The following is a 27,841-nucleotide window of genomic DNA, read 5'->3' on the forward strand; positions in this document are numbered from 1 at the left end:
AAATACCTAGAAACAAATGACAATGAAAACACGACAGCCCAAAACATATGGGATGCAGCTAAAGCAGTTATAAGAGGGCAGTTTATAGTAATACAATCCTACCTCAAGAAACATCTCAAATTAACAACCTAACCTTACACCTAAAGCAATTAGAGAAAGAAGAACAAAAATACCCAAAGTTAGCAGAAGGAAGACATCATAAAGATGAGATCAGGAATAAATGGAAAAGAAATGAAGGTAACGATAGCAAACATCAATAAATTAAAGCTGGTTCTTTGAGAAGATAAACAAAATTGCTAAACCATTAGTCAGACCCCTGAAGAAAAAAGGGAGAAGACTCAAATCAACAGAATTAGAAATGAAAAAGCAGAAGTAACAACTGACACTGCAGAAATACAAAGGATCATGAAAGATTACTACAATCAACTACATGCCAATAAAATGGACAACCTGGAAGAAATGGACAAATTCTTAGAAAAGCAAAACCTTCCAAGACTGAACCAGGAAGAAATAGAAAATATAAACAGACCAATCACAAGCACTGAAACTGAAACTGTGATTAAAAATCTTCCAACAAACAAAAGCCCCAGACCTGATGGATTCACAGGCGAATACTAACAAACATTTAGAGAAGAGCTAAAACCTATCCTTCTCAAACTCTTCCAAAATATAGCAGAGGGAGGAATACTCCCAAACTCATTCCATGAGGCCACCATCACCCTGATACCAAAACCAGACAAAGATGTCACAAAAAAGGAAAACTACAGGCCAATATCACTGATGAACATAGATGCAAAAATCCTCAACAACATACTAGCAAACAGAATCCAGCAGCACATTAAAAGGATCATACACCATGATCAAGTGGGGTTTAACCCAGGAATGCAAGGATTTTCCAATATATGCAAATCAACCAACGTGATACACCATCTTAAATTGAAGGATAAAAACCATATGATCATCTCAATAGATGCAGAAAAAGCTTTTGACAAAATTCAATACCCATGTATGAAAAAAACTATCCAGAAAGTAGGCATGGAAGGAACTTATCTCAACAAAATAAAGGCCATATATGACAAACCCACAGCCAACATCATTCTTAATGGTGAAAAACTGAAACCATTTCCACTAAGATCAGGAACAAGACAAAGTTGCCGACTCTCACCACTATTATTCAACATACTTTTGGAAGTTTTAACCACAGCAATCAGAGAAGAAAAGAAATAAAAGGAATCCAAATCGGAAAAGAAGACGTAAAACTGTCACTGTTTGCAGATGACATGATACTATACATAGAGGATCCTAAAGATGCTACCAGAAAACTACTAGAGCTAATCAATGAATTTGGTAAAGTAGCAGAATACAAAATAAATGCACAGCAATCTCTTGCACTCCTATACACTAATGATGAAAAATCTGAAAGAGAAATTAAGGAAACACTCCCATTTGCCACTGCAGCAAAAAGAATAAAATACCTAGGAATAAACCTACCTAAGGAGACAAAAGACCTGTATGCAGAAAATTATAAGACACTGATGAAAGAAATTAAAGATGATACCAACAGATGGAGAGGTATACCATGTTCTTGGATAGGAAGAATCAACACTGTGAAAATGACTATACTACCCAAAGCAATCTACAGATCCAATGTAAACCTGTCAAACTACCAAAGGCATTTTTCACAGAACTAGAACAGAAAACTTCACAATTTGTATGGAAACACAAAAGACCCCGAAGAGCCAAAGCGATCTTGAGAAAGAAAAACGGAGCTGGAGGAATCAGGCTCCCTGACTTCAGACTATACTACAAAGCTACAGTAATCAAGACATATGGTACTTGCCCCAAAATAGCAATATAGATCAATGGAATAGGATAGAAAGACCAGAGATAAACCCACACACATATAGACACCTTATCTTTGATAAAGGAAGCAAGAATATACAATGGAGAAAAGACAGCCTCTTCAATAAGTGGTGTTGGGAAAACTGGACAGCTACATGTAAAAGAATGAAATTAGAACACTCCCTAACACCATACACAATAATAAACTCAAAATGGATTAAAGACCTAAATGTAAGGTCAGACACCATATATAAAATTCTTAGAGGAAAACACAGGAAGAACACTCTGACATAAATCACAGCAAGATCCTTTTTGACCCACCTCCTAGAGAAATGGAAATAAAAACAAAAATAAACAAATGGGACCTAATGAAACTTAAAAGCTTTTGCATAGCAATGGAAACCATAAACCAGACGAAAAGACCACCCTCAGAATGGGAGAAAATATTTGCAAACGAAGCAGCTGACAAAGTATTAATCTCCAAAATATACAAGCAGCTCATGCAGCTCAATATCAAAAAAACAAACAACCCAATCCATAAATGGGCAGAAGACCTAAACAGACGTTTCTCCAAAGAAGGTATACAGATTGCCAACAAACACGTGAAAGGATGCTCAACATCACTAATCATTAGAGAAATGCAAATCAAAACTAAAATGAGGTATCACCTTACACCAGTCAGAATGTCCATCATCAAAAAATCTACCAACAATAAATGCTGGAGAGGGTGTGGAGAAAAGGGAACGCTCTTGCTCTGTTGATGGGAATGTAAATTGATACAACCACTATGGAGAACAGTATGGAGGTTCCTTAGAAAACTAAAAATAGAGCTACCATATGACCCAGCAATCCCACTACTGGGCATATACCCTGAGAAAACCATAATTCAAAAAGAGTCATGTACCCCAATGTTCATTTCAGCACTATTTACAATAGCCAGGACATGGAAGCAACCTAAGTGTCCATCGACAGATGAATGGATAAAGAAGATGTGGCACATATATACAATGGAATATTACTCAGCCATAAAAATAAACTAAATTGAGTTATTTGTAGTGAGGTGGATGGACCTAGAGTCTGTCATAGAGTGAAGTAAGTCAGAAAGAGAAAAACAAATACTGTATGCTAACATATGTATATGGAATCTAAAAGAAAAAAAAATGGTTCTGAAGAACCCAGGGGCAGGACAGGAATAAAGATGCAGACGTAGAGAATGGACTTGTGGACATGGAGAGAGGGAACGGTAAGCTGGGACGAAGTGAGAGAGTGGCATGGACGTATATACACTACCAAATGTAAAACAGATAGCTAATGGGAAGCAGCCGCATAGCACCGAGAGATAAGCTTGGTGCTTTGTGACCACCTAGAGGGTTGGGATAGGGAGGGTGGGAGGGAGAAGAAAGAGGGAGGGGATATGGGGATATATGTATACATATAGCTGATTTACTTTGTTATACAGCAGCAACTCACACAACAATGTAAAGCAATTATACTCCAATAAAGATCTTAAAAAGATAAAGAAAACAAATAAAATACACTTAACCCCACTTTATATTATAAATATTTTAAAAATATTGAATAATCAATTTTTAAACAAATTCATTGCATTTGTGATGTACCAGGAATTCAGAATAGTCAAATAAAGCAATGATTGTCTCTGAAAAAAATAAAAAATAAAAATTTAAAAAAATAAATAAAAACTGTGCTAGGATTGTACATCGAAACAAACTCAGCCTTTTAAAATTCCACAAAAGGAGGGCAGTGGAAGGAAAAGTCAATCAGCCTCAAACACTTGGTGAAGGAAGAGGCACATTTTGTAATATGAGATTCAAGGGCTGGTGGGTTTACTACTGAGATCTGACACCAGGGGAAGGTAGCTCAAGTCTACAAGTGCTGATGATTCAAACACAGAATCAAATTCAAATTCATGGAGTTTTGTATTTACCTGTATAGCAGCAGCAGAAATTGTAGAAGAGCCAAGACCTGTTTTTGATGCCAGAACCATCAGAATGCTTAAGGTGCTGGGGTCAACAGCTATGTTTTCCCCTTGACTCTTAAAAATAATAGATTTTCTTGAATGTACTTAAAATTAATAATCTGATATTCCCTGGTAAAGACTATATTTATACAGCCTTCATTTCACTCTGCAAAGAGCTGAGTCATACAGATGAAATTAAAAAAAATTAAAATAAAATGAGCCCAGCTTTCTGGTCACTAAAGTCACCTAAGCTGACTTTCCTCAGGAATCCCTTAATTTATCCATCAATTCTTTATTTATACCTCTTTATTTCAAAAAGGTATTTGAATGTGCTTGCAGTGTAAGATACAATTATTAAAAAGGATAAAGGAACAAGGACGTTGTGATGAGGGCAGAAAGACAGTTGTAATAGGTATCTAAGCTAAAGATTTTTACTGAAAATAAAAATAAAAACATGATTTTGTTTTGACCTTCTTGGTAGCCAAGGCAAATAGAGAAAGATAATTAATAGGAACTTGGGGCAGGGTCTTGGGCCTCAACTCCTTCTGCCATTCCTCTTTTCTTGGGGTTTCCAAGGTAGAGACCTGTCCCTGGAATGGGAAACCAAGATCCACTGTATATAGCTGACTTAGCCTTCAGTCCTGCCCAGGGCAGGGCTCCTAAGGACAGAGACATTAACAGGCTGGGCTTAGGCCAGGAGTACTAAATGAACCTGCTAGTACCAGGATGGCCAGATCTGTAGAGCAGCCATTCATTGATCCAACCTGAAGGATTGCTGGGACTGCTATTCTACCTCCAGGAGATGGCATTTGCTCTGAGTTGTAGCCCACATGGAAAAAATGCAAAATGGAGCAAGGATACTGGGTTTCTGTCTTTCAGGCAAGAATCTTTAAGGACCAGTGGATAACCATGGCTCTGGACATGGTAGGCAGAGTTCTAAGATGATCTCCATGAACTTTGTCCCTTGATGCTGTTCCCATGCAGAAGTTTTCTCTGGCTTGTGGTGGGGGAACTCAGAGATTTGAAGCATGAGAAGGATTTAACAAACTGTGCCTGGCTTCGAGGATGGAGGGGCCACACACAAAGGAATGCAAGTGGCCTCTAGGAGCTGAGAGCACCCAGCTCCTCCTCCCACCCCTGGCTGACAGCCAGCAAGGAAATGGGAATCTCACTCACAAGGAAACATGCCTGTCAAAAGCCTGAAAGATCTAGAAAGTGAATTCCTCCCCAGAGCCTCCAGATAAGCCATCAAAGCCAACACCTTGATTTTGGCTGTAGGACCAAGACCTGACCAAGCCTTCCAACCTACAGAACTTGAGCTAATAAATGGGTGTTATCTAAAGCCATCGCGGTCATTTGTTATGCAGCAACAGAAACCTAACTATTGGATCAATCAGATTAGTGACACCTTCCTTCTTGGAAGAGAGAGCTAAGAAGGTGTGGGGTCAAAGGGGGACTTGGAATGGGAAGAGGTGTTTAGCATTCTCCCCAAACATAAAGGAACAAAGTCCTCATTGCTTAATGAAGAAAACTAACCGCTTCATTATTTTGTATAAATTTTCTCTTAGCATCAAAGTAAATAAAATTATCATTTCAAAATTTACAAGTATAGGATACTGCATAAAATAATAGAGAATGACTTCAGTAGAGTTTACGAAGATATTTAGAAACCATTACACATTTTATATATCATCTCTTGATAAAAAGCTAAGGGCCAAAAAAGAAGAATCAAATATGATTCTTTGAAGGTGCTAAAGTTGTTTTACTATCTTTTTTTTTTTTTTTTTTTGCAGTACCCGGGCCTCTCACTGTTGTGGCCTCTCCCGTTGCGGAGCACAGGCTCCGGACGCACAGGCTCAGCAGCCATGGCTCATGGGCCCAGCCGCTCCACGGTATGTGGGATCTCCCCGGACCAGGGCACGAACCCGTGTCCCCTGCATCGGCAGGCGGACTCTCAACCACTGCGCCAACAGGGAAGCCCTGTTTTACTATCTTGATGGAGGGGTAGAACTTAGAGAATCAAGAGCAGTTGGAGTTCAGTATGTTAAACAAAGAAAAGGAGGCTGCTCTATGTTGTGGTTGTACCTCAGCAGCCGAAATCATCTCAGGGTGACTGCTAGGGTTCGGTGGAAACACAACTAAGTTAAAAGAATATTTCTCCAACTTTAAAGAAGAGAAAAATCTCTTGAGTCCCTACAAAGGCATCTCATTAAGAAACCATGACTTAAAGTTACTCTTACGAGTAAGAATATTTTTCAGTTATGGATTAAGTAAGTTTTATCCCTGTAACTGATAAAGGCTTTGTTTTGTTTTGTTTTGTTTCAGAAAACTCTCAAAATGAAAACTCAACTTTTCAATAGCTTTTGTAAAAGTAGTGAACTTCTGAGAACTTTGATCTAAAGGAATATATGTTAACCTGTTAGAGTACCCTTTTCAAATATCAATGGCTGATAAGTAGGGTCTGGTTAGTGGGCAACTTGACACTGAGGCTTCTGGCAAGTTTCCTAACGTGCAGTGATTGTACCGTTGACAAGAGAAGCCAAAATGACATTAAAAGAGCCTGTATCCTTAACCAGATGGAAGATGAGTCCACCTCTGCAAAGAAGAAAGTAACAAGAATAGCCCCCAAAGAGTCAGAAAAACATGGCTCTATTATGGGGGGTGGTGGTACATTTCTAGTGTTTTGCCATTATATATAACGCCTTCCAAATGACACCAAATTACAATACTCTTAGGGATCTAGTTTTGTCTCCTAATCTCCCATTTTATATCCCAACTCTAAGCGATTATAAGTCTCAAGTCTCCAGGGGATGGTAGTAAAGAGGTTGCTTCTCCATCTGACAAGTTATTAAACCAAGTTATTGAATTAAACGTGTACAAGAAGGATTAAGAAAGTGTAGAGAAAGATATTCAGAATTATCTCTCAGCACATGTTCAAGGCCACGCTATTTGGAAAGTGTATAGATCCTGTTCTTAAACAAAACATGGGGAGCTACTCTTGGCCACGGAGTTTGGCAGCAACCGCTCAGCACTGGTCATAGCAGATCAGTCCCAGGACAATTAGCACCAAGTTAAATAAGACAAAACAACACGCAATTTAGCTGAGACCAATATAATGAGTCTCAAGTCCACAGATTAAAATGCAGCACAAGGGAGTTCTCTGGTGGTCCAGTGGTTAGGACTCGGCGCTCTCACTGCCGGGGCTCGGGTTCCATCCCTGGTCGGGGAACTAAAAAAAAAAAAAGCAGCACAAGGCCTGGGGAAAACAACTGCAGCAGATTGGCTAGAGCGAAATTCCTTCCCCTTGGCTGAAGGTGACAGGGTATCTCTATCAGTATGTGTTCTAGAAACTGGAATGGAGGTTGGTGCAAACCAACAGGCTCTACATTCAGAGCGAGAACAGTCCGAGGAAAGGCAACCTAACTTCTGCTCTGCTGGCGTTCAGAAGCTGAGGGACTTTTTAAAAGTCTATTCAAAGTCAGTTAAGCTACAAATATAAGCTGGAGCTACAGATTGCTGATGGAGAAAATATTCACTTATGCGGCTGTGTAAAAATAAATAAATTGGACTCATTTTTCCTCTATTCAGCAGAGACAAAAAAAGATTACCTGTGATTGAGATAATGCTCCAGACCCTTTGCTTTCTTGTGAAAGAAAAAAACGGACTGACATGAGGAGCTCCTGAATGCAGCGGCGAAATTCTTCTTCATTCTGGCCCCCGGTGGCGAGGGAAAACAGCCTTCGAGACTGAACGATATACTTAAAAATATATTCTTGGGCCTTAAAACAAAAGTTTTAAAACGTTAGTTTCAAAGGAAACCAGAGGTATTTATTTGACGATGACACAGCACAAAAACCATAGCACAACATTAGACTTTTAAAATATTGACTTAAATACTAAGGCCCTGTGAGATTTTTGAACAGTATTTACTCGTAGGGAACGAGCCATTTTTCTCTGATGCCTAATGAGAGAAAAAGTATAGATAATTTTTAAATTCTATGTAATTCTTGAGAGGTATGAACATTAAATGTTTCTGGTCCTCAGATGATTTTTTAAATTTAATCAACAAAGAGACAGTGGTCTGTTTTTCAAAAATTATTTTGCTTTGCTGATAGGTACTCTTGCCACCTGCATTTTACCTTCAATTGGCCCAAAATGACAAATTTATAATGAGTAAAGTGCTTGTTTTTTAAAATGTACACCTGTTTACTTTTATCTACTGACATCAAATAGGGTATACTCAATTATAGAAATCAAAAGACTGCCAGAGCTGTTACTGGACAATCCTTTTAAGAATCTATATTCTTTATAAACATGTTTGCAGGTAAGGTATCAACATCTCCATATATACTGAGCACGTAGGGCCCAGAGATATGGGCAGTGTTACCATGAGACCCAGTAAAACCTCAGGTTTCCTCACTGTGATCCCTGCTAAGCCATCCTATTATCCTCTCTTAAGACAAATGGCCCTCAGATGGTCTCTGTCAGGGTGGTGGAAGCAAGAGCCAGGAACTTCTAAGCTTAACTGCCCATCTGCGGTCTTCTTTTCTTTTCAACCCTTCCTCCTGCCAATCCTACACTTCAAGTGTTCAGAGCCCAGAGGAGTAAGGATTCAATGCCAGGCAGATTCCAGTGGGTAAGCCTGGCAAAGTCCCTTTCAAATTTCATCAGCTCTGGAGTAGCCATAAACTGATTAAGATCCTTGAATTGGAATATCAGTAATACATCATCACCAATTACTGTCTGTGTAGAGGAAACCAATTCGTTTAGGCATCACCACGCAACAGCACTGTTAGACTGTGATCTGTTATTGACAGCGTGTCATTACCTTCAACACCTCCTGGATGTGCTCTTGTCTCTCTGCTTCTGTGATCCTGTCCACATACCACTTGAGCACTTTGATGAGATCTCTAAAATACAAAGAGACATGCAGAAGGTAGAATTGCTCTCATTCTCAATTAAATGCCAACAAATCAAATGCTTATGTTTATCATGAGGAGGCTTCATTTCCCAACAGTTCTCACGTTTTTCTGTCCAACTGCCATAACATAATAATTTTACAAAGTCTGCATATCAACATCACTACCCCTTTTTTGAAGCTGAAGAGAGAAACAACACTTCCTCCCAGTGAGATTCCTTTCAATCTGGACATATTCCATCGGCCCTGCTGTTTCTGGCAGTGCTTCCAATGGGTGAACACAAATATCTGAGAAAAGGACTCTGGCCAAGGGAGTGCCTGAATATGACTGTCATGGTCAATCTCGGACAACTGTTAATTGGGATTCCCTCCCCAGCGATTACATAAACAGTTGGATGAAATATTCGGCTGGAGGCAAAAGGGGGTGTGGGGAGGGATGAAGGTAATACCTCCCCATTTCCAAGCACACCCCCATGGAGTTATCAAGCCAATTCTCTGACCTGTGGGAAGAATGAGGCTTACCGTCAAAGTGTGCCTTAGTAATTTCCAGAAAACCCAAGTCTCATTGTTTTAAGAAACAAAAATTGAATTAACCTCCACCCCCCCAAATTCTCAAGATTGCAGTTGTGTGACCGTTAACACTGGTCAGTTCTTGGTTTCTAGGAAACAGAGCAATTTTTAAAATGCTCCTCTTTTCTGTCGGGAGAGAATCCATGGATGTGCCAGTAGGTCGATGCTGCTGGGGGTACTATTTTGAAGATGATCTGTCGGTGAGTTTCTGGCCACCCACAGCTCAAGACAATTCCACTGGCCTTATTTGTCTTATTAGGACTTATTAGCTGCCTTCCTGGCCAACCTGCAATTTAGAAATTACACCCTCGTTCTCTACCTTCCAATGACAGTCTCAGTCAGAGGTGGTGACCACCTCACGCCGGAGCCCAAATTGTTAGGCCAAGGGGCAAAGTCAGGCCAACATTTCAAAACTATCCCTGTTGTTACATTTCACCCTCTGAAAAACTCATGTTGGCAGAGGGTCAAGTCTTGCAAAAATGACTCCATTCATTTAAACGTCAGAGGCGTAAATCTTACCAGGTCATGGTGGGGAATAACCAAAGGAACAGGATCAAATGCTTAATTGATTACCTATTATCTTTTATACAGTACATAGATTGGGAAAACCCTGATTCCATGCTCTTTAAACACACCTCTGGGAATAGATGATTGTGCATGTACATACACATAGGTGCTTAAAGTATAAGGTAAAAACTTCGGCAGAATAGCAATGACAACAGTGTAATGGGGAGATAGAACTTTGGGGTACATTTCAGGGCTGTATTTAAGCAAGGCCCCAACCCGGGAAGATGTCACGATAGGACAGAAAGAGGGACATTGTCACCTTCTGGCAACTATCACCTGGAGTACGTGGAGGCAGGAACCAGCTAAAGCATGTCATTATTCATTTACTTTTAGCCTTGCTTGCATAATTTGAGCTGACAGGAAAGGACCAGCAGTTAAAATGGCAGCTGGTAACAAAGGGTAGAGTCCAATGACTGAACTGCTTGCAGCCAGGGACCAGGTCTTCATATGATCAGCACAAAGCATAGTGCCTGGTATGCAGTAGGCACTCAGTAAATATTAACAGATGAATGAACAAATGACTTTAAAATGGTATGATGGCAAAGATTGTTTTCCCATCATATTTCTTTCTTAAAGACATCTAGAATCATCAAGGAGTGTGGTGATTAAATGGGGCTCTTGACAGCCAAAGTGAAATAACCAGATATTTTAGACTAAAGAATATCAAGTGAAACAGAGACAAGAAGAAAATACCTTGTATTTTAGGTTTCAGGAATAGAATTCAGGAAGTTCTTTTTTTCCCCCTTTTAATCAAAATAAGTTCCAGCCATTAAAAGAAGGTGTGTGAGAAAGGAAGAAACTGTCTCAAGAGACACTTCAGTGGTTGTGCTTCATTTCTTCCTATACTCCCTTTTAAATTTTCCTATATAGTTGGTTCTTCTTTAAAAAGCTCAAAAGAAACTGCTTCTACACCAATTACAAGATAAAGGGCCTTACCTGTATGCAAGTGCCCCAGCAAAATGACTCTCAATATAAGTGTCCATTACAGGTTTAAAATGGTGAAATTTGCTATCTTGCAGCAAATTTATTATGTGAACCTAAAAAAAAAAAAAATGGAGCTTTATAAAATTGAACACAAACAAAGATTTTTTTTTTTTGGTAGAGGGGAGGGGGAAGGTTTCTTTTCAAGTAAGCTCATGCTATTATGTGCACATTTATAAACAGCCTTAGGAAAGTCAAGATTAAGAGACAAAATTAAGATATAATTAAAGTGAATTTAAACTCACCAAAGAATCAAACACTTTAGACCCATATTTTTGGGAATTTTCATCTAAAATTCCAAACAAGGTATCCAGTGTATCTTGCAGAAACTGTTGGATAAAGAAGTAAAAGCATAAATAAAATATCCTCTGTCCTTCCCCTCTAAATAGTCTTTATCCCATGAAATTCTCAGAGAGGGATAACAAAATAGTATATACCTTTACTATCTCTGAGCCATCAATTTCTTTTAATTTAGAGAGACAGCCTGTGATCTTGTCTGGGTGGGTTCTCCATTTCAAAAGATCAAGCATATCACCTTTCCAAACAGAAAAGGAAAATTAGTTGCCTTAATAGAGAACACGAAAGTGTTCTACTGTAAACGCTGAATTCTTACACACATTGCCTCTTGGTCACCCAAGTTGCAGGCTCCCAGGCCCTCCCACTAGGCCTCTAAATGGCATTTATTACAGTGTATTCTAATTATTTCTCCCTTCCCAATGCCCTTGACTTACAAACTCCTACTTATCCTTCAGTTCTCAGGCTAGCTATCTGTCTTTGCCCCCACTAGACTGTAAATTCCAGAAGAACAAGAGAGTGTGCGAGTTTGGCCCTAACATAGTGCCAGCATCTGAAACAGGGCAGGCACACAGCAGGCACTTGGTAAATACTGGCTGAATGATTTTCTGCCTCCTCCCATTAAAGTGGGAGATTCTTGAGGGCTGGGAACCCACTTTATTCATATTTGTGCCCGCAGCATATAGCACTCTGCCTACAACAAATTCCACTTGGCAATGAAGGTCTTCTTGACAATGTGGCCCAAACCTGGCATGACTAGAAGGTCCCTGCACAGTGATGACAAAGCCAGTCAATTGTCAGACCATCTAGTGAGCCTTCGGACCTGAGAGGGCCAGTTCCTGGACTCCATGATCATCTTCCATCCTAGACTCTGGCCCAGCTCTTCAATTTCCTCCTTTCCCTGAACTGACAAAATGTGGGCCCTGAGTCTAGCAGGGTCCTCAGGGAACCTCTTCACCTCGTGAGGGAATAAATCTTTCCCTCATCCTTCCTGGGCAGAAGGTCCTGAACATGGTGTCCCGCTTCACTGGTCTCCAAAGGGATCAGGGAGACAGTGGTGTCTGGAGGCCAATGAAAGCAGTAAAAACTGACAAGGCACATGCGAGCAGGATGTGCCCCGGGCAGGGGAACCTGGCAGGGCTGGTCTCCTGGTGCTCAGTGGGGCTGAGAGACTAGAACGGCCAAGAGAGAAGGCAGGAGGGGTTTTCTACTTCAAAGCACTTGTTTCAAGAAAAACCCAAATGGGACTTGCTGAGAGACAGAAAGACCGATGTGGAAACAAGAAACAAACCAAACAAACACAATCCAAGAGATCAAGGAAGAGTAGTTATGATGAGAAAGAAAATATGATGTAGTGAATAAAGATGTGAAAAAAGCATAAGAATCTCAAGAGGAAATAGAAGCAACCTCCACCAAAGTCAGATTCAAAAGAAAAACTTCACAAACAACTTAAAAGAAAGAAATTTGGTACTAAATGAGAATATTTGCCTATAACAAATAGGGGTAAGAGGAGGATTTAGAACTAGAAAAATGAGGGAAGTTTTTTTCAATACTGACAGTGAAAAAGAGATTTATGACTATTTTCATAACAGAAAATCCTGAAAATGTTAAATATTCATGTCTAACTCGGACACCCTGGAGGTATGATTGAAACCTTTTAAAAAATGATTGGTCATATTTAGATGAGCGATTCCACAGGGCGAGACTGGCTGCAGTAGACGTGGCCCTCCAGGATTCTCCTCCTATGTTTGCTACCTCCCCCTCCAACTTCCTGTTTCTAACTTGAGGATGCCTCCCTTCCCCGGCAGTCCCTCTTTTGTAATTCCCCTGGCCATTCACTCTTCACTTCTCATCCCACGTCCCGTCCAGCGCTCACTCCGTCCCCTCCCTCTCTTTCCCTGCCCTTTAGAGTGAGGCTGCTACAGAGGCGTGCAGGGCGCTGCCCACCTTAGGTGGGGGGGGGGAGGGTGTGCAGGGGAAGGAGGCAACTCTACTGGCTGCAAAGTGGCATCACCAGAAGCAGCAGTGGGGGACCAGGAATAGGACTGTCATCAGCAGAGCCGGGCAACAGATGACAGTGGTCCAGACAATCAGATCAGGATGGGGCTGTTCACCTTTCCTGTGAGAAGTCTGAGGAATTTCGAGACTGCTCCCAATGGAGCCAAGAGGAAAGTAGTATGTCCGTCTGGACATAATTAATCATGTATGCCAGCCCTCTCATTATTGTTACCTTTTAATTTCTATATATTATAAGATATTTTCCTCAAAAGCCTATTTTAAGATCTGCTGTGTGAGGAAACATTTTTTTTCCTTAGCAAAATGTCATTGGTACAGAATTAAAATAAAGAATTTAAATACTTAAAAAAATAAATGTATGCCAAGAACTCAGAATCAAGTCAAAGTTGTCATCTCTTACGCCTCTATTTTAGCCATTTGAAGATACATTAGTTGCAAATTTGGAGCTAGGACCTACTACTGAAAAATGTGAATTTTATACATTCCATTCAATTATCATTTACGTGTATACTGACTGTATGCCTAATCTACCAAGAGCTATAAAATAGGTAGATGGCATGATCCCTACTTTTGTTTTTTTTAATCACAATCTCAGGAAGAGACTGAATAAACCACCCATCACTGGGGGGAGGAAAGGGACGTGGGGCAGTCAGTACCTGCACAAACGTTAGACTTAATTTAAGCACTGTTTTATTTTCTCATAACTTTTAAACAGTTGTGTTTAACAGTCCAAGGAAGCCGACAAACAAGTAAAGTAATTCCTTTTCTGATCCCCACTTTTAAGAAGCTTAAAATATCTACTTGATTTGGCAATCACAGACGTCTAGCTGAGTGCTCTGACCTCGGTATGCTATCTAGGAATGACATTGGAACACAGAGTGTGCAGACACACTTTAGAAACCCTGAAATGCAAATCTGCTCTAGGAAACTGTTCCTAGAGACCACATCACTTACTAAATGCCCAATTGTAATGGTAATGGGATCTGTAAACTTTCCAAGTCAAGTAAAATGAATACAAAGCAATTTAATTCCAATTTGGAACTGGATTACTTCTACACAGAGACATGTGTCTAGCATGTAAATTTCAGAAAGCTCAACTAACTTCCTTCCTCCTTCCCATGTCTGAAACACACTATTCATTTCCGGCTTCATTTTGAGCTGTCTTACACTGACAAGGTTAATCAGTGTCAAAATGATAATTAAGCACTTATTAGTCTTCAACAATGAGTCAAGCATTGCCTTCCATATAGTGAGATGTTTAATATAATGGTTTCATGAATAGTTTATTTACCTGAAAATGTTCTCTGCTTTTACAAAGTAGCAGCTTCTAATTATCAGGATTTTGTTCCCTCTGTCTTATGTTCACAATTCTAATATCCTAAACCCTAGAACTAGAAAAAATGAAGGACGCAGGGCCGAATATTTTGATGGCAGATAATCTATTGTTAGATTTGTGTCATTGGCAGAATAATGGTCCCCAAAGATGTCCGTATTCTAATCCCTGGAACCTGTGAATACGTTTATCTTACATGGCAAAAGAGATTTTACAGCTGTGATTAAGTTAAGGATCTTTTAAATAGGGGTATTATCCTGGATGATTTGGTGGGCCCACTCTAATCACAGGGGTTCCTAAAAGATGGAAGACGGTTAGAGTCAGAGAGATTTGAAGATGCTATGCTGCTGGCTTTGAAGATGGAGAAAGGGGCCAGGAGCCAAGGAATGCAGGTGGTTCCTAGAAGCTAGAAAAGGTAAGTAAAAGGATTCTCTCCAAGAGATTTCAGAGGGAATGTGGCCCTGCCGACACCTTCCTTGATTTAGGCCCCATGAAACTGACTGCAGACTTTTGACCTCCAAAATTGTAAGATAATAAATTATTGTTGCTTTAAGCCAATAAGTTTACAGTAATCACTACAGCAGCAACAGATAACTAAGACAAGCTGAAAATAGTCTAATGGAGACAATCAGTTAAATGTGAACTTAGACTCTATAACAGACACACAACTAATCCACATGGGATGAATAAAAATTCCACCGAAGGGAGTCACTAACATGTTGATTTTATTATCTTCATAACCTCCATGGGGTTAGACTGTTCCCACAAAAAATGCCTGAGGTAAATGCTTTATAGTCATTATAGAGTTCTGTCAATGAAGGTTTTATTTAAATAAAATCATTAACCACTGAATACTGATAAAGTCTGGAATAATGACATAACTCGGCAATAGCTACTTTCAATCAGATTTACTAAAAATGAATTATGTAGTTGATTTTTAAAAATATTTCCCGGGCTTCCCTGGTGGCGCAGTGGTTGGGAGTCCGCCTGCCGATGCAGGGGACACGGGTTCGTGCTCCGGTCCGGGAGGATCCCACGTGCCACGGAGCGGCTGGGCCCGTGAGCCGTGGCCGCTGGGCCTGCGCGTCCGGAGCCTCTGCTCCACAACGGGAGAGGCCACAGCGGTGAGAGGCCCGCATACCGCAAAAAAAAAAAAAAAAAAAAAAAATTTCCCAAAAATACTTTTGGAAGGGGAGAAACAAAACCCAAGATAAATGTGAAAGAATCATTTGCCATTTGCCAACATCTACATAAATACAGTAGCAATGCATGACAAATTGAGTGCTATCTTAAAAGTGGTCATTATAACAATGCCACAATTTGCTTCTTTTCTCATTCCATGTTCTAAGAAAAGAAATATATTTCTTACTATGTGACACAGAAGAAAGAATGAATAACACTTACAAAAGTTTAAGCACAGGAGCGTTTTTTGACTCACAATACAGGGCCCTGACTTAGGATGGTTTGACTTAAGATTTTTTGACTTTACACAGGTGTGAAAGTGATACGAAATCATTTAGAAACCATACTTCGAATTTTGAGTTTTGCCATTTTCCTGGGTTAGCCACATGCTAACACAGGTACAATACCCTCTTGCGATGCTGGGCATTGAGCCCCAGCTCCCAGACAGCCATGTGATCTCGAAGGTAAACAACCAACACCAGTTACAACCATTCTGTACCTATACAACCATTCTGTTTTTCACTTTCAGTACAGTATCCAATAAATTACATGAGATATCCAACACTATTATAAAATAGGCTTTGTGTTAGATAATTTTGCCCAGTTATAAGCTAATGTAAGTGTTCCGGGCATGTTTAATGTAGGCTAGGCTAAGCTATGATGTTTTGTAGGTTAGGTGTAATAAATGCATATTCTACTTACCTTATTCAAGTTACCATGGGTTTATCGGGATGTAACCCAATCCTAAGTCAAGGAAGAGCTGTGCCTTATTATGAAGTGATTCTCTTCAACATAATGAATCTGATTGTATTAATATGACATTCAGGATGCTTTCCAGAAGGCTTACATGGCAACCATGAAGAACTCAAAAATGTTTAATTTTCTTCCTTCATTATAGACAATGTTTTCACGACAGTTTGCCAAGGAGAAGAACTTGCTTTATTAATCATAACTCGCTAAACAATCACTGACATAAAAAGTAATGGTAGAATAGAAAAGCAATATCCATCTAATTAAACAAAAAACAGCCTTCACTCTAAAGTCTGCAATTAGCACTATCTATGGAGCTATAAAGCAAGAGAGATTAAGGTGGTGGTAATCCTGGTCTTTTTTTTTTTTTTTTTTTTAAAGCAGCTGGGTTTGATGGTTTATTTTGAAGAGTTGTGTACTTGGGTTCCAATACTGGGATAATTCTATAGTACTTAAACTACATGCATTTAAGAGATCATTGGGTCACAACTGTTTTCATATTATTGGAAATCACAAACAGAAAGATCAACATTTTTTCTAGTGCAAAGTTATTATACATAACATTGATGTTTACTGAATATCCTATCAAAATTCACATGAATACTTAAATACAAGGGCTTTCAAATAAAACAGTATTATACATTACCGTTTTGTGTGAGTTTTGTGGAACAGAGAAAAGATGTTATCCAAAAAGACTCCTTCGTGGCCTTCATGGCTTGATTATTATTCCCAAGGAGAATGCCCTTGGAAAAAGGAAGTTTGAGGTAGCGGGTAGTATCCTGAAGATTTGTGTTTTCTTCACACTGTAAAGAATATTTTAAAAAATGGGATAGGGGAGAGAAGAGACCTCATGAGAATTATTAAGCATGATATCCATCTCTAGTGTTTATGAACTGGGAACTATTCCAAATATTATTACAAATAGAATTTGGCTTTTAAGTAAAATGCAACAAAAATGTCTAAGAGGAATTACACACGGATTTTGGACTCAGACCCATTTGGGTTTGAATCCTATCTCTGTTACTTCCCACACAAGTAACTGTATCAAGTTGTTTAACCTCTTGTGATTTCCGTTCTCTCTCTAAAACCTCATTGTGCTGTCATAAGAATTAGATTACATAAGGCCTTTATCATAGAGGCTGATACATTGGAAGTGCTCAAGAAATCATACTGCAGTGACCATCACATTTAAAAAAAGGGCTTACATTCTTCCCACATCTCCTCTGAGGCAGATATTAAACAACTCCTTACTTTGAAAACTGGCAATTAAAGGACTCTGTATTTCAGGATAATCTAATAGCTCCACTATGTTGAGAAGTCTCTACAGAAAATGCCAGCCAACAAATGTAAAAGGAATTACAGGTTTTAAAAAATACAGTTTCATATTCCTAGTGTAATTCTTATTTTAGTCACTGATTGTCGCTAAGTGCTAAAACCAGCAGGAAAACTGTTGATGAGGAAATGAACATTCATATGATGCCACACAGGTTACCTCCTACTGGCCTGATGACAGATGTAACTGCCCGTAGGGGGACTGGGTTGTCAGCCCTCTAACGCAGGGCAACGCAAAGAAACACATCATCATCTGCAATGTGTTCTTACAAAGCTGTGGAACCTGAACCTGTTACACCTACAGGTTCAACTTCTACTTCACAGGAAATACGAGGGACAGAGCAGCATGCTGAATGTTAGGGGGAAGCAACCAGACAAAGCCAGAAGGCAGCACTTTCTGTAGGATGCTTGGCTTTGTCTCTTCAAGTCAAGTTTTGTGAAAAAAAGAATTGTTCTAGATTAAACAACACTTAAGAGATAGACAGCCAGATACAATGTAATGGTCCTGGATTTGGACAAACTTGCTGAAAAGGATTTTTTTTTAAATGTATACATTGACTAAGTTCTAGATGAGATTTAAAAAAATTAATGATTGGAAAAGTCATTAACTGAAAAAAGGAAATTAAAAAAAATATATATAATGAAGCAATCTAGATATCCTTCAGTACATGAACAGATAAACTGTGGTACATCCAGAAAATGGAATACCACTCGGTGTTAAAAAGAAGTGAGCTACGAAGCCATGAAAAGACATGGAGGAACCTTCATGCATATCACTAAGTGAACGAAGCCAATATGAAAAGGCTACATACTGTATGATTCCAACTATGTGACATTCTAGAAAGGGCAAAACTATGGAGACAGTAAAAAAGATCAGAGGTTGCCAGGGGTTTTGGGAGTAGGAGAAAGGATGAACAGGCAGAGCACAGATTTTTCTAAGGCAGTATGATATTATCATGATGGATACATGTCACTATACATTTGTCCAAACCCACAGAATATACAAAACCAAGAGTGAACCCTACGGTAAACTATGGACTTTGGGTGATGATGATGTGTCAATGTAGGTTCACCCTTGGTAAAAAATGTACCATTCTGGTGAGTGATGTTGCTAATGGGGGAGCCTCCGTATGTGTGGAGGCAATGGGTGGAAGGGAAATCTCTGTACTTCACTCTCAACTTTACTGTACACTAAAACTGCTCTTTTAAAAAGTCTATTAAAAATATGTATCATTTGGGTAAACGAAGTCCATACGGAAAAACATTCAGAAAGATATACACTAAAGGGTGAACAGTTAACATTGTTTGGGTAATGACAGTCTGGTGTTTTTATTTTATTTATCTATATACTGCTTTTGTAATGAAGGTGATTTTATATTAAAATTCTGAGAAAAAATATTATAACAGATACAGAGATGGTATAGCTTAGCTTATTTTGAGTATAAACTTAGGAACCTTATTTCTTTAAATATTTTCAAGGCTAGTGTCTTGGGAACAGGTAGGAAATTAAGCACAGAATCCCTCTGGTTTTCTAGACTACTTTGTGTGATTTACAAAAAATTTTTAGTAATAAATCTTTAAGAAAGACCTCTCTAACAAGTTGAGAGAAACAGAATCAGAATATTACAAGATGTTCTTCCCAGCACACCTGTCCAGTAACAGGAGGACCAATGAACACAATAAACAGCCTCCATAACTCTCTTCTCATGGTATGACTCCAAATGCTTTCTTTTATTACTGCAAGATATTTCATTTAGACAGAAGAATGCATATATAGTTTAAAGAATAATTATAAAGCGAACACTTCAGATGCTTTCCTGAGAAAAAGTGCTTAGGCAAAGTAATGTTCTGGAACTTGGGGTCACCGTCCCCTCTCCTCAATCCTGTTCTTGGTATCAGGGCTTGGAGCACAGCAAGCTATAACTTGAGTCACAGCAACCCATACTGGACCTATTTCCTGCCTGGATCTGGTCTATGGGGTCAGAAACATGCTCTGGTCTGCCATCCCCAGCCTGACTTATGCTCCATTTGTCGAACCATACCTCCTGTTGGGACTGAAGTCTCATGCAAACCCAGTCTAGACACTGTCTAGCTATTTCCAGACCTCCTCCCCAGAAGCTGGAGTATGCCCTGGTCTGGTATGCTCCATCTGTTCACAGAAATCCTGCCCCTATAGATAGATCTCTTAACCCCCTTCCCCCCAGCTAACTAACTGCCTGCCCCTGAGCACTTCTGGAAGCCTCTTAGAATTCCTGCTTGCTGAGCTCATGTAGTTCAACTGGCAGTCAGGGACCAGTCACTGCTGTGTCGTGTCCATAGCGGGCACCGTGAATAGAAGCCTTGGCTGCCTTCACCGGGGCCAGTCACTGTGGCCAGGTGAGTGTCACCTTTTCTAGTTCACTGCACTCCTCTCCCAGCCTGGGGGACCAAGACCTTAGCATAGGAGTCTCTCTGATTCTGAGATGTGACACCTTGAGAGCTTTTTACAGCTAAACTCTATCACCCTTACTCAATGCAAAATACAGTAACTAATACAAACGTTACTCTGGACACAAAAGTTATCTGAAGACCTGGCACCAACAATACTGGTGTGCATATGTGTGTGCTGTGTGTGTTGCGGTTGGTGTGGGGAGCAAGTGGGGGGTGGGTGGGTAGGAATTCTACCCCTAAATTCAGTAAAGAAAAGTACATAATTACCCTTTGGTCTCTGTGAACCCTTTACTATAATATTTACCAGGAGTTCAGAGCTGGTTTTTCTGTCCAGTAGGAGTCAAGGCCATATGCTAGGTATGGGGTTAGAGTTTTAATCTATTTCCAAAGAACTTAAGTGGCCTGCAGAGAAAATCTCATGGCCTATCTTTTCTTGTCCTCTGAGGTTTTCAGCACGCACCCAGAACACATCACACAACACTGGAGCTTTTAAAGGCAATCCAAGCAACCACCATTTTAGGCTAAGCACTCTGTGTGTATTTTCTTATTCTGATAATAATCCTATGAGGCAGGACATTGTAACCTGGGGAGCTTATGTGATTTGCTCAATATCACAGTATTAGTAACTATCAGAGCCAGGATCTGAACCTGGCAGAGCTTACAGGTAAGAAGTTTGTGCTTACAACTACTATATGACACAGTAGTTATGACTACAATGACTCTTCCATTGACTCTTCCAATGACTCTTGTTTTAACCAGGTTTTGACTTTTGCTATAACAAATTTAAAATGTATCAATTTATAGATAACATACTGAATGGTGGGTATGTCTAAGAAACACCCCCCAAAAGTTCATTTTTCAAAAAAAATGGTATGTTTGTGGAAGACACCCTGGGAGAGAGCTTAGAGTGGTCTGTGGATCTGAAATAGTTTCATACATGAAATGGCTATGAGTCCTACAGTGAAATGGCTATGAGTCCTACAGTGAAATGGCTAGTTGACGTTCTGAAACCACTCAGGGAGCAAAAGGGATCACGTGATCTGGATGCAGTGGGGAAGAGGGGCAGGTAGGAGCAGAGAAGGCATGACATGGGAGACTGGAAACACAACAGATGAGATAGAGACCATTCGTTCAGTCACTTGATAAGAGAGAATTTATGGAAGAGAAATGAGGTTGAAGATCAGTGAAGAATAGACATGGGTTCCAGAAGATAGGCCTGTAAGGCAGGGGCAGTGGTCAGCAAGGGTTTAAGCCAAAAAGGTTGTCCAGACTCTTAAGAGGAAATACACAGCTCACCAGCAGAAGCCAGGGAGTGAGCAAGAGTCAGCAGTGAGTTCCTCGAGCATTCTTCTGCCAGGTGGGAGAAGGGTCTGCACTGTGAGAAGCACAGCATGGATGGGAGAAAACAAACAGGAATGAGCAATCTCCTTCCACGTGAAGGGCTAAGAGTTAATGAAGTCACGGAAATGAAGCTGGTAAAGGACAGCATGGCACTGCCTGTGTTTTAATTGAAAAAACAGTACAAAGGAGTTGTGGCTGGGTGTCTGAAGGCCTGCGAATCTGAGCAATGTAGGCTCGACACCAAGAAACTGCAGTTTTGCACAAAATTACACTGCACGTAGTGGATAGATGGTTTTGTCACCGCAGTGGAATCCAGTCACACCCCTACACTACATGGGGGGTTAAATATGGATCACTTGCATTCCGGGGAACACTTGGAACACAACTGATTTGGTTTTGGCATAGGGATGATTTTTTTCATCAAATCCAGGGCAGGCATGGAACAAGGCAATATGGATACGAGAATAAGAAGGACTGTCCTCCCTGTCCTCTTGCGACAGACACAGACACTGCTAAAGTCTTCCTGGCGTTATGGTAGATGTATGATGACAGAGAGATGAGGGAACGATTAACTGAGCCATTCTTTCTAGGAGAGACAAGGCGACATGACCACAGCGTCTTGGGCTGCTCCTGGATTGTGGAAACAAAACAATGTCATTGTCATAGGAAAGGACAATTCTCTGTGTTTGCTTTGATAGGCTGGGATCTGTGCAAGTCATTTTAAAATGGCATGAAGTTAATTTATTACAAATTAGAGAAGAGGGAGGAGAAAGCCAGCCCTCTGCTTTACTCGAGACGAATCAGATCTGACAGGAGGGATGTGTTCCCTCAGATTCTCACACAAGAGTTAAAATGCAGGCTATGTGCCAGCAGGAGTAGCCTCTGTCTTCTGTGAGATTATATAGCATGGTCACAGTCTATTTCTTTGTCCAGAATTAAAATCAGTTGGTACAGCATTGAATGTTGCATCACACCCCAGGCTACTTTTTGACCACTGTCCTAGGCACAAGAAAGAGATGCAATGGTCAGTCATAGACACTCTTCCAGAAACGTGGTATCTGCAATAATGCAAGCTATGTGATTGAGAGAAATAAATTAAAAATTTCTTCAGAAATACACTGGTACAGAGATTCATAGTATATTAATCAAATTAAAGGGCCTGTAATTTGCAGGAAGTAGAGAATTAAATGAAAAACTATAGTAATTTAGACAATCCAGTTGAAACGATATATTGCCAGTTAATCGAACCAGTTGTGGCAGCAAAATACCTTCTTTCTGGGGATATTTTCAATATGATTAGTCATCCTTAATGTCCTTATTAAACATTTATTAAAGTCCTACTATTTGACAGTCCTTTAATTCGGTATAAGGAATGTAACAAGGAAATAAACACAGTCCCTGTCTGTGAGGGCATTACATGCCTGACCTCTGCATTCATCTGTTAATACTGATTACAAAGCTGTGATAAAGATCCCTGGATTCCAGCTCTGCCAGGGAAGGGAGTGGAAACCTTATGGGAAAGAGGCTATCTGACCTCAGTAAGGCTCGCCAGGCAGGCAAGGGAGAGAAAGGCAGGTTATGTGGAAGAAACGATACATAGAAAGACACTGGGGGGAAAAAGTACATATATAAGACTATGGAGATACGGCAACTAAATGCAATGTGGGATCCTGGATTAGATCCTAGACTAGAAAAATGACATTACTGGAAAAACTTGTGAAATCTAAATAAGTTTTGTGTTAACAGTATTATACCAAGGTTAATTTAGTTTCAATAAATGTGCTATGGTTATGTAAGACGTTAACATAAGGAGAAGTTGGGTGAAGGGTATATGGGAATTTTCTGTACTATTTTTGCAACTCTTCTGTGAGTCTAAAATAACTTAAAAAACAACTGTTTTAAAAAGTACAGGTGTAGTCAGACAGCTATATGTAGTTTAGTGTGGCTAAAGGCCGTGATTCTTTTCAGTAGCAAGAAAGCCTCGGGACTACCATAAACATCTTAAATAAGAAAAACTCAAGGTGATTCTGACACCTCGTTTAAATTCCCTAGATTAAAGTACTACCAAGGAGGTGGCACTGACTGGTCGTGAAACCAAGCATTTAGATATGGGGGTGAGTGTGAGAAGTCAAGAAAAACTGCAGCGTTCTGTTCACCGCAGGAGGATGGAGATGCCATAAAGAACTCAGTTTTGCACAAGCTGAGTTTGAGGCATCTCTGGTGAACCGAACTGAAGATGTTCAGTAGGCTGGTAAAAGTTCTGGGCTACAAGCCCAGCGCTGGCTGTCAGCAGCAGAGATGCGGCAGGTTAACCCACGGAAGTGCATGAGATGGTGTCCAAGGATTAAGTCCACAATAGCACCAACATTTAAGATGCAGATAAGATTTAACTAATATATATATAGGATGGATACACAACCAGGTCCGACTGTATAGCACAGGGAGCTATATTCAATATCCTGTGATAAACCGTAATAGAAAAGAACATGAAAAAGAATATCTGTGTATATAGCTGAGTCACTATGCTGTACAGCAGAAACTAATACAACATTGTAAATCAATTATACTTCAGTAAAATTAAAAAAAAAAAAGATGCAGGGCTTCCCTGGTGGCGCAGTGGTTGAGAGTCTGCCTGCCGATGCAGGGGACGCGGGTTCATGTCCCGGTCCGGGAAGGTCCCACATGCCGTGGAGCGGCTGGGCCCGTGAGCCATGGCCGCTGAGCCTGTGCATCCAGAGCCTGTGCTCCGCAATGGGAGAGGCCACAACAGTGAGAGGCCCACGTGCCACAAAAAAAAAAAAAAAAAAAAAGATGCAGATAAGAGAGAAGAGTACTCAAATGAGAAGAAGGATGAAACTAAGGTGAACACTGTCGGACAGACCATGGAATACGGGATTTTCAAGAAGGGTAATCAATAGTGTTTCATGCTATGGGGAAGTCAAATAAGGAAAGATTTAGAAAGGGTCCAGTAGTGTTGGCCCCCGCATTGGTGTTAGTGACCTCAAGGGAGAAACCTCATTTGAGCTGCAGGGACAGAAATAGCCTGAGGAACAAATGGAAGAGAGTGGCAGGAAGCAGAGACAGTGAGTGAAGACTGGCCTTTCCTGCAGGTGGCTGAGATGGGAAGGGAAGAGGCAGTGTGGTAGCTATTACACTTTTGTTTGTCTTTAAAGAAAAAGGCTTGAGCATGTTAAAAACTCTGAGACTACTGCCAGAAGAGAGGAAACATAGTTGCAGGAGCAAAAGTGGACATTGAGAGGAGCAAGGTCCCAGGGGACTCAGGAGGGAGGAAGATCCTGAGGGAAGCAGGTGAAAGAGTCAGTCTTGGAGGGAAGGAGTCTTGCCCCATCCCCTGAGACAGGAAGCAGGAAGGAAGGGAAGGATGCAGATCAGTTTGCAGATGGCACAGGAGAGAACACAGGAAGTTAAGGAAGTTCCTGTCTGATGGCTTCGGTTTTCTCCGTTAAGGACACGGGAAGTGGTGAGGTAGGCAGAATGGCACAATCTTGTCGATAGCTCTTGTGGGGACTGAGAGGGGGAGCACATTAGTTGGCCTGCAGTGTGGATGGTCCTGCTTCTATACCCATCAGGCTGACGCTAACCTAAGGGAACTGTATCATTCCCTCCACTAATTAATGTTTAACCACCTAAGGAGGAGTATAGGAGGGGGCAATGTCGACAGACTGATCTAGGGCTGGTTTTCACTTCCCGTGCAGGTACAGCAGAACTAAAGATCAAGGGAGAGTCTGAATAATAAAAAGAAGAAAGTGAAGTCCGGTGGGGTTTATTTGAGGAGAATAAGACTGAAAAATAGGTATAGTATTAATAGAAAATTGGAAGGTTGAAAGGTTGTGGTCAGGATATCAAGAATTTACGATTTTTGATTAGAAGTGGCTCTGGATGATCTCATTCATCCATGCATGCATCCATCCGTGCACCCATGCATGCAGGCATCCAGTTATTTATTTAGCACACAGGGGAGGTCCTGATGGCTGGGGATGAAGGATGGCCAAGAGAGAGACCACAGTGAAGCAGAACACAAATGAAGGTCGCTGGAGTTGAGGTGACCAAGAAATAAGAGGAGAGGGCACTGGACAGGTCAACCAAAAGGAGGAGACAACTTTGAACTAGGGGCTAGGCTGACTGTGGGAAAGGAAACAGCCACCCACCACCCCATCCTCCCCTCTTCCTTGCTGGCCAGGAATATCTATACAGGTAGAAGGCAGTAACTAGGACGGGTAGAAAGTTGCAGCACTGTATGGAATGAGCCTTATGGAGGGCAGGGAAGCTCTTTACAAGAGGGTGGAAAACCAGTATCTTTAGAGGCACTAGGGCATTTAGAGACGTCCAGACACTAGGCACAAGGCTTCAGAAGATGAGCCCTCTCTACTCCAGAGGCCACACAGGAAGCTCTCTCAGCAGGAGAGCCAAGGGTTCAGTTGAGGCAGAATGAAAGGGCTTCCTGCACGTCACATTAGTAGCCTTCAGTGTTAAGACCAAGTCCACTTATGAAATTATCTTAGACTTTTTTTTTTTTTGGCCTTGCTGTACGGCATGTGGGATCTCAGTTCCCTGGCCAGGGATCAAACCTATGGCCCCTGCAGTGGAAGTGCAGAGTCCTAACCACTGGACCACCAGGGAATTCCCCCATCTTAGCCTTTTTAAATTTTTTTTTTCCTATTCAACTTCTGTGTTCAGTTTGGCATGCTTTCATGCTAAACTTACCAGGTTATCTACTTTTTAATTTAATTCTGCAGGTGCTTACTATTTAATTTCTCTCACAGTGTGTAATAAAACAAGGGTTATATGACCGATTCTCCTATGCCCAAGCCCACGGTGGACAGATGTGTTCAGGCTTGTCTAAGATCTACTGATCATGGTTACAGGGGCATCTCTTTCAGAAGAGTTGGAGCAGCATGCAGAGTTCTCTGGACAGCAAGATGGGTGACAAACCTATCAGTCTATCTGAATTTTTCAGATTCCTCTCATTTTTTTCATTTTACTTATAAATATAAACATACTCTAGGAAAGGGTAAGTGGAGAGCAACTCAATCTGAGAAATCTACCTCAAAGATGGGGCTGTGCTGGACTTCCATGGACTAGGTGAGGAACTGGGATATAGCATAAGAAACTGAAAAGTTGCAGGGAAAAAATATGAGCCACAAAGGGTTTATGAACAAACTTTTAGGGAGCAAAAGTGAAATAAACAAACTCATAAAAGACTCTTGCAATCTAAGCCATACATTAACTTAATCCCTTTCCAACCAGGAAACATGATCATCCTCTATTTAGCTGACTTCTTATTTGGCCCTTCTCTTGCTCAGAAGCAATAGATCCCACTCTAAGGGATCAGATTCTCTACCGAGCAAAACACCAGGCTGGCTGAGTTGGGTCACTTGAGCCATAGTGGTGTTAATCAACAGTAATGAATTTGCAAAACTCCTTGAATTTGCAAAACTCCAATTTCTTTAAAGGTAGATTGTATTATTATTATTATTTGTTTATGCATACATCCTAGACCTGATAGTATTTTATTTTATTTTTAATTAATTAATTTATTTATTTACTTTTGGCCGCATTGGGTCTTCGTTGCTGCGCAAGGGCTTTCTCTCCTTGTGGCAAGTGGGGGTTACTCTTGGTTGTGGTGCACGGGCTTCTCATTGCAGTGGCTTCTCTTGCTGTGGAGCACAGGCTCTAGAGCGCAGGCTCAGTAGTTGTGGCGCACGGGCTTAGTTGCTCCGTGGCATGTGGGATCTTCCTGGACCAGGGCTCGAACCCGTGTCCCCTGCATTGGTAGGCGGATTCTTAACCACTGCGCCACCAGGGAAGCCCCTGATGGTATTTTAGAATGTACTTCTAAGAACTAAAAATCCTTCACTGGAATAAGTCAGAATGGAGACTTGAGTGCACAGCTATTAACTTACTATCCTCCTTCTTTGGATTCTCACATTATTCTCCTAAAGAGACTTGACTTTCGGAAAATGAATTATCTTAAGTTCATTATTTCAATCTCTTTTCTTAACTTGCTTTCCAGCAGGTAGCTGGCGGCGGGTAGCCAAAAATATCCCTACAAAGTTAAGGAAGACAACAATCCTACCGGAATGCAGCAAAATAACAGAACTTAGTAAGATTAAATACTGTTACCAGCAAGTTAGCAATTCCAAACACAGGTTTTGGGTTTAGCCATCAAACACTTGGAGATATTACTGATGTTCTGAGAGCTGAAAAGGGACTCTGGAAGCACAAAATCTTTAATGCTGACTAATCAAGTTCTTTCACTTACCTTCCTAAAGCTGTAACATTCAGA

General features: G+C 40.6%; 1 protein-coding gene across 2 annotated transcripts in view; it reads right to left on the minus strand.

Moving 5' to 3' along the window:
- DOCK4 (dedicator of cytokinesis 4) overlaps positions 1-27,841 on the minus strand; it is a 484,498-nt gene that overhangs the window by 127,376 nt on the left and 329,281 nt on the right. For both annotated transcript variants that reach the window (XM_082631603.1, XM_082631602.1), the window contains exons 17-22: positions 17,078-17,234; positions 11,294-11,391; positions 11,102-11,185; positions 10,812-10,912; positions 8,649-8,730; positions 7,429-7,599 (exon numbers count right to left, since the gene is read on the minus strand). In XM_082631603.1, coding sequence (XP_082487729.1) covers positions 7,429-7,599; positions 8,649-8,730; positions 10,812-10,912; positions 11,102-11,185; positions 11,294-11,391; positions 17,078-17,234 — 693 coding nt within the window. The remainder of the gene's footprint in view (positions 1-7,428; positions 7,600-8,648; positions 8,731-10,811; positions 10,913-11,101; positions 11,186-11,293; positions 11,392-17,077; positions 17,235-27,841) is intronic.

The sequence above is a fragment of the Mesoplodon mirus genome, assembly GCF_964341445.2.
Source record: "Mesoplodon mirus genome assembly, chromosome: 9".
Taxonomy (NCBI): Eukaryota; Metazoa; Chordata; class Mammalia; order Artiodactyla; family Ziphiidae; genus Mesoplodon; species Mesoplodon mirus.